This window comes from Silene latifolia, unplaced genomic scaffold (genome assembly GCF_048544455.1).
Source record: "Silene latifolia isolate original U9 population unplaced genomic scaffold, ASM4854445v1 scaffold_202, whole genome shotgun sequence".
Classification (NCBI taxonomy): domain Eukaryota; kingdom Viridiplantae; phylum Streptophyta; class Magnoliopsida; order Caryophyllales; family Caryophyllaceae; genus Silene; species Silene latifolia.
Window position 1 is genome coordinate 283978 of NW_027413165.1, and position 8120 is coordinate 292097.

Here is an 8120-nt window from a genome sequence, read left to right on the forward strand (position 1 = left end):
AAAGGGTAGATATTTACTTACTAGATGAACGAGATGCAGAAGAAGGTTGGAAATCCTATAATTCAAGTTGGATCCCAAGTAGTAGGTGTTTGTGAGGGTTTTAGAGAGTTTGGAGAGATAAGGAGAAAGATAGAAATGATTTTAGGGTTAGGCGAGAAAGGGTTTAACCCGTGTTCTGAACAACGTCACTCGACCAAGTGCCGAGTCCACTCGGTCGAGTAGACTCACTCGATCGAGTAGGTACCTCACTCGGTCGAGTATACCTTTCACTCGATCGAGTGGACCCACTCGGTCCACTGCAGTTCCACTTGGTCTAGTCTAGGTCCTACTAGGTCTAGTGTAAGGCTATCCTTCCCTCCTGAGTGATCTTTTATCGGGTCTAAAGGTCCTCTCATGCGTCCCAAGGTCCAAGTACGGGTCCCACAATGATCGGGTATTACAACAACAACAACGCACAACCAATAACAACACACCCGCATCCCCCCTTTAACACTCGATTTTCACCTCTTACTGCCACCCACACCACCTCCCATAAACACCATTATCCTCTCCACCCAACCCTCGACACAACCACTCCAAAACCGCCCCAGGTCAGGCCACAAATGAGGATCAAAATCCCAACTTAAAACCGAGTCACAAAAACAACAACAACAACAACAACAACAACAAGCCATAGATCTACACGGTCAAACCCGAGCTAGGGTGGTCAACGGTGGTCAAATGGGAGTCAATGACGGTCCAAGATGGGTCAAGGTCGAGGCAGGTCACTGGTCTAGTATAAGATGGTCTTACCTTAAAATCTCGAGGCGAAGGGACAAAATGTTAACTTGAAATCTCCCCCTTTTCTCTCTTCTAAATGTGTGGTGGAGTTTTGATATGATGAGATAAGGTGGGTAGAAATGAGGTTGGTGGGATGTGTATATATATATATAGGATATAGGATAGGTGGGAGTATGTATATACATGTGTAGAATACAATGTCATGTATTATTATTATTATCATTATTATTTTATTATTCCGTCTTATAACATAACTCGTAGAATACAATATAATTTTATAAAATATATTTTCTCATTTACCTTGACTAGCCTTTGACCAAGGTAATAAAATACGGAGTATTACAGTAGGGTTTTCGGTGGTGTTGGATTTAGAGACGGTGGCGACGAGGTGGCTGTGTTGGTGGTGGTGGTGTCATTATGGTTGTGGTGGCAAGTGTGGTGGTGGTTACAAGTAATGTGGCAATGGTGGTGATTGATGATAAGTGAGGTGGTTGAGGGAATGAGGGGCATTGAAATATCATTCTTTAGGTGGGTGAGGGGTAAGGAGTTGGAGGTGTTTGAGGGTAAGAGAGGGGTAATGGGAATGATTGAAAGAGACAAACAAACACCATCAAAGGGATTCATTTGCTTTGATTCTCTTTCCCTTTCCTGAATACCCACAACCAAACGCCACCTAAATATCTCAAATAACGTCAAATACTAAAAATCCACATGTATCATTGCCCACCATTGTGCCCTCTTCGTCACCATTCCCTCATCAAGCCCGAGAGTTCTCATATCGTGTTGTATCACTCTCAGCCATGTATGTTTTGGTCTCCCTATACCCCTAGCAACTAGGGATGGCAACGGGCCGGATCTAGACCGGGTCTAGTAGGATCCAGATCCAGATTCGCGTTGTCTACCTTGGATCCAGATCCGCTCCATATCTAACGGGTCCGAAATATCAAGATCCAAATCCAGATCCAACGGGTCCGGGTAGGATCCGGGTTACCCGCGGGTCTAAATTTCTAAAGCTAGACTTTTTAAGTTTTACCCTTCCTTCTTTGTCATAATTCCTCGCTAGGCAGCCGCCATCTATAGATTCCCTACCTTGCCAATTGCCATCTATCTTCATCGCCATGAAACCACAATTGCATTCGACTTACCTTAGCCAACCGCCCACACCATCCACTCAAACATACTCATCAACCTCGAGACCGCCAAAGCGCCACCTTGTTCAACCTACCACCACTATTAACCACTTGAGTCATCACCAGGTCGAAAACGCGAGTCATGACCAGATCTAAGGAGGAGAAGTGAGGTTGACGAAGGAGGTGGTGGTTGACCGGTGTAGACGACTTATGGGCGATTTTGGCAAATGTGGGTGGTGGCGGCTGTGGGAGATTGGCTATCGGTTGTTACCTAAGGTGGTTAGCTGGTTTCAGATCTAAAGGAAGGAGAATAAGGGACGAAATGGAGGCCATTTATATCTATTGTACAGTTAGAATGAAAATTTGTCAGATCTAAGTAAAAGTGTTCGCCATTGATACATTTTGAGTGATAGTCAAACTATGATATACCAAGAGTGTATGACAAAAGACGAACATTTTTATTTAAAAAAAATTATTTTACACATTATGGAAACTGGTCTCGGGCCAGATCCGGGTCCGAGTGCCGAGATCCATATCTAGATCCGTTTTAAAACTAATGGATCTTGATCCGATCCATATCCAACAGGTCTGAAAAAATAAGATCCAGATTCGATCCATCAGGGTCGGGTCTTGCGGATCCGGGTCGGATCCACGATCCATTGTCATCCCTACTAGCAACCTTTTCTGTTGCCCAGGTCTCCAGCCTCCAAACTGATGCATCCATAGATCTCCTTCTCACATAACCAAACCATCTTAGGCGGTTTTCCATCATCTTGTCTCTAACGACGCCACTTTTACCTTTTCCATAATCACCTCATTCCTTAATCGATCTTTTCTTGCATGACCGCACATCCACCTCAACATACGCATCTCGCCACACTCATCTTTTGAATGTGACAATTTTCACGGCCCAACACTCGGAGCCGTAAAGTAAGGCAGACCTAATCGTCGTGCGATAAAATTTTCCTTTAATCCTTGGGGCATACCTAAATCGCATAAAAATCATGTAGCATTTTTCCATTTCAACCATCCACTTTAATTCTGTGAGCCACATTTCCTTCTAACTCTCCATCTTTTTGAATAATAGATCCTAGATATTTAAAGAAATCTGACCCCTCAACAACATTTTCATCGAAAATGAATATCCCTTGTCAACTCATCCATAACTATAGCAAAGAGAAGGGACTAAGTACGGAACCTTATACACCCCAATAGTAACGGAAAATTCTCCCGTTCTCCCAACATTAGTGGGAGCACTTGCACTAGCCCCCTCATACATAAAACATAAAATTAATATGATGTTCACTCGTTTGTTATCAAAAATCTTTTAAGAAGCAATATTATCTTTAGAAATATGGTATTTCAAGTTTAAGGCAGAGTATTAACTAAAATGAAACATTATTGAAGTCCTTCAAGCGCTCGAGTGCTCCTGTGACTCCCTCCTTATCAATAGAGAAAAATTAGGCTCAATTTTGAGCAAAATTTGCAAACGTTCGGCCATTTTGTGTAGTCACCATTGTAGTAACTCGCAGTTTCGAATCAATACGAAAACCCCCAAAAAAAACGGAAGAGAATGCAAGCAAGGGAACCAAGTTCACACTCTTGGCAGATAGATACATTACCAACAAGGCAACAATACAGCAGCATAAGTACCAAACTAGACACATTTACAGAAAAAGTTCATGTCAACTAGATACTCTAGGCTAGAGTCATCGTGTTAGAGAATAGAGAAGAGGGGCACATGACAACGATTCAACGAATGAAATTTGTAATTACATTCAACTACATACACATCAATAATCCTTGCAAACTTAAAAACAAAAGGAAAAGGGGTTGCCAAATTTCTTGCTCTAATGTCAGCATATACTTCTAAAAAGTAGAGGTAGGATCTGGTGCAGGAGATGAGCCTTCCACCATGCTCATCTGTCTTTTTAGCTTAACGATGTGAGCTTGTACCTACATAACCAAAAAGGTAGGTTTGAATCACACTATAGTGTAACTAGACACAAGAAAAACAATTAGAGTACAGACGTATAGGAAGTTTTTAGCTCTGAAAAAATCCAACAGTAATGCAGTAGGTTTTAATATGTATTGAATATGAGCAGACAACCATTTCCGCATTCCAATGGAGCCAAAGATTCGTTGCTTTGTGGTTCTAGATTATGATGGAATACATAAACCTGGCTCACTAAAGTGGCTCCGCTTCTTTCCCTAGTGAACTAGCGGTCATCCAATGCAGTTCCCGATGCAATTTTCATCTTGGGTCATTTGAAAACAACCACTTCGTGTTGTTAACACAAGGGCAAGGCTGTGTACATTAGACCCCTTTGCGGGAGCCATTGAGGCGCTGAGATAATGTAGTTATTGTATGACCAAACAACAAAAGTTTCAGAATTATCTGAAAATATACCCACATTTTTGTTTTGAAATATGATAGAACAAAGCAACATGGCTCGCTAAATTGTCGGTGTTTCTTGTATTGTGACGAATTATGGCTCGGTGGATAATTTGCAAAAAGCATATCTCTGTTTTTAACACCAGGATAAGACTCCATCAATCTGATCACCTTCTCCTTACTTAACCACAGGCAGGAGCCTCTTAATGAAATTGGGTAATGTTATTGTACGCTCCAGCTTTGGTGCTAAAAAATAATTAACGGAAGCATACTTCTTAACGTAATTCAGATCTACGACTCCAAATTCTTTTCGTCACCTCCTCTCTTACATATACAATCAGTGAAGCGATGTGAAGACTTTCATCTAAACCACCAATACAAGACTCATTACATCCTTATGATAGACTTCTTGTAACAAGGAAAAAACATCCCAAATCTCTCGCACACAAAGCTATGTAGAATCATCCTTACAATCACCCTACATTACAAGTAATACTTGCATCGCAGAAGTTCCCTCTGACGGTCTGCCCAGTACGAGTAAAGAATATCACAAAAAAACTATGACATCCATAAATTCATAATACTAAGAAAACACGCACTGAGTCACTAACAACTAAAATTGAGAGAGGCAACCCAACTATTCAAGACTCAAGACTGTATTTACCTGTTGACGAGCAGCAGCAAGCTTGAGAAGTTCATCTGCCTCTGAGAAATTGGTGTACCAGTGGATTAAGTGATGCTCTTTGTTATGACCTCGCTTATATTTGGAATCATCGGATGGAGCTGCACTTGAAAAAAATGATCAATAGAATAACGATAACATTTACAGGAGAAATCTAGTAAAAGAAAAACTGAAACCTACCAGCAGGAGGTAACTCAACCCCTGGGGGAAGCCGAGGCATAATAACAGCAGGATGATTTTGTACGCGAGAAAGAAAAGTCTCCATAGGATCAGGAAAAACAATCTCATCATATGATTCCATGACAACGGGCCTTTTAGTAGACTGTGGTCCTGCATCCTCTTGAGGGTATAGCTTCAATTGATGAAACCTATCAACAAAAAACAACCACAAATAAATTCGATACAATCCTCTAAGATCCTAATTTACCCATCAATTAGTCTCCTTAGAGACGGTCTCATATGAGTTGCCTGCAAACAACCCCATTCAATTCTAATCCTTACCCATTACCCACTGAAACTGAAATCAGGATAAAACTATACTCATAATAATCACGTGATCGTGATCATCAAATTTCGTAATTTACCCATCAATTAGTCTCCTCCAAGCTGGTCTCATACTCTCATATAAGGCAAACACAGCCCAATTCAACTACAATCTTAGCCCATTGACCACCTAAAACTGAAATCACGAAATAACTACCCAATAATATGAGTCCGGCTCATAATAATGTTATCACGAGACCATCTTATATGAGAATGTATTTGATTTCGTAATCAATCACAAAACAAAAAACCAAAGAAGCTCACTCACAAGTCCAACTTCTTTTCACAGACATCAGGATGGAAGTAAAGCGAAATGGCGATCTCAAACTCGCCCCAACCGCATTCAGACAATTCAAAAGGCGGGGATTCAACAACCCTAACAGGGTTATTAAAACTAGGATGAAGCTGAAACACCACCTTCTTAACCACCACAGTCAAATCCTCATTCGTTGCACTACGAACATAAACACTCCACTTATGCGATTGCGCCCTTAAACAAAAACACAAATCAAAACAATGATTCAGGGACGCACTTCATCAAACACTTGGTGGGCATAACAAAAAGCCGAATCAAAAACATACTCAGTAGCCTTACGACCAAGCCAAAATGCGATGGTCCCATACACAATTGGGACGCTAACGTCAACATCTTTGATTCTTTTGGTCAAAACCTAAATTGCAAAAAAAAAATCGACCTCAATAAGAAAAAAAAAAAAAAAAAAAAAAAAAAAAGGATTACGGTAAATAATATGTTCATGAAAAATTAGTAAAGATAAATGAAGTAAAAAATGGAGAAATTGTTTACCTTAGAATCTAGGGTAGAAATGGAAGTATTATTATTTTTAGTATTATCGGATAAATTAAGGGGTGAAGCGGCAGGTTCGGGGAGATTAGAATCATGTTGTGTAGTGGGAGGTGGTGTGGTCATCGCGATTTTGGATGTTAATTATTTTTTGTCCCACACTTTCTATTATTGAGATATTTGTCAGATCTAATGGCGGCCGCTGATTATTATTCAGATTCAATTTCTTGACTTTCGTACGGACTATCGACTACGGAGTCAAACTTATTTTGGATTTATTTAGGTTAGCCATATAATCACGGGCAAATTGTACTGGGCCACTGGATTTAGGTGTATTATGCCTAAAATACCCTTTTTTCATGCAATCTGGTCAATTAGTGGCCCACGTATAAGGGCATGTTTGTACAACCTATGATTAATTCCCGTGATTCCGTACTTTTCTCCCGCGTATTTATGGGTTCCCTTTATTTAGGGGTGTCTGGTTGCAATGGAAATTTTTCGTTCAATTTCTTATCTCAGCACAGCACTTTATTATTATACAAATTCTTATTTGTGACAGGCTAAATCCGTCACAAGTTTGTGACGTGAGACAAACTTGCAAGTGGGAGGATAAGCAAGTAGGTCAAGTGGGAGGGGATTGTGAGATGTCACAAGCTTGTGACCGTCACAAGCAAGACGGATTGTTATTATTATTATTATTATTATTATTATTATTATTATTATTATTATTATTATTATTATTATTATTATTATTATTATTATTATTTATTACCATTTTTATTCAAGTATGATGTGTCAAGATCTTAAGATGATGGGACATAAAAGTGGAACAGGTGATTTTAACTCGGTTGGAATGGAATTGAATGGATTTGTGTCATTTTAGTTTATGGTGAACCGAACAACACTAAGCAAGTATGGATTTAGAACCTCATACCATCTCTTATAACGGATGAGAGAAAAACAAATAAAGAAACAATAAAGAAAGCAACACACAGATTTACGTGGTTACCATCTGTTATAACGGATGCGAGAAAAACAAATAAAGAACAATAAAGAAAGTAACGCACGGATTTACGTGGCAAAAGGGTGAGAGTTTTATTAACGTGTGAGGAGTTTTTCAGATTACAGATAGACGGTATGATATGTATGACAACTACGGTAAGGGTTAGAGAGTTTATATAGTAATCTCTAACCTAATACAGAAAAACCTAGAAAGGCCCATGACAGAGACCCTAGCCTAATACAGATGACGGATACCGTTTAGGTTATAATCGTTCGAAATGGCGACTAACAGATTCAAGGCACAAACTCAACACTATCAAATTTCATTCCATTCCGCCTTGTTGAACAATACGACCCCTAATAAAGTTGTAGTAGAATAAATTTATTTAAATTAAAATCAAGTACCATTATTTAATTAAATATTCCTACTAAGTACTAAGCTAACTTTAATCGATTATATTTCCACTTGTCAAAAAATAATCTGATTTGAAAAATCGGCCGAAACCAGCCAGAAAATAACTCAAAAATAAGCCGCTCTATCCAATCCGAACACGTGGACCCGCCCGATGATAATCCGCATATTTAGGGTTAAGAGCCGCCCGACTTGTAACCCGACCCGTAAATCGATAAATTTTTTGAGAATTCGATACTCCTAAACAAAGCAAATAAAAATATAATAAAAAAATCTATATATATTATATATATAAAAGAGAGTTTTTTCGAGCGATCTGAGAGCGTCCACATCATCAAAAATTAGTTTAGGAAAGTATCATAAATAATTATTTT

At 39.3% G+C, this 8120-nt stretch overlaps 1 protein-coding gene across 1 annotated transcript; it reads right to left on the reverse strand.

The window, feature by feature from the left end:
* Positions 1-3488: 3488 nt before the first annotated feature.
* Positions 3489-6617, reverse strand: LOC141638651 (transcription initiation factor TFIID subunit 14b-like). The gene is made up of 6 exons (XM_074447994.1): positions 6336-6617; positions 6113-6201; positions 5799-6020; positions 5168-5355; positions 4970-5088; positions 3489-3866 (listed from the first exon to the last, which is right to left on the reverse strand). The coding sequence occupies exons 1-6, from the start codon at positions 6456-6458 to the stop codon at positions 3780-3782; spliced, it is 828 nt and encodes a 275-aa protein (XP_074304095.1). The 5' UTR covers positions 6459-6617; the 3' UTR covers positions 3489-3779.
* Between the last annotated feature and the right edge of the window lie 1503 nt (positions 6618-8120).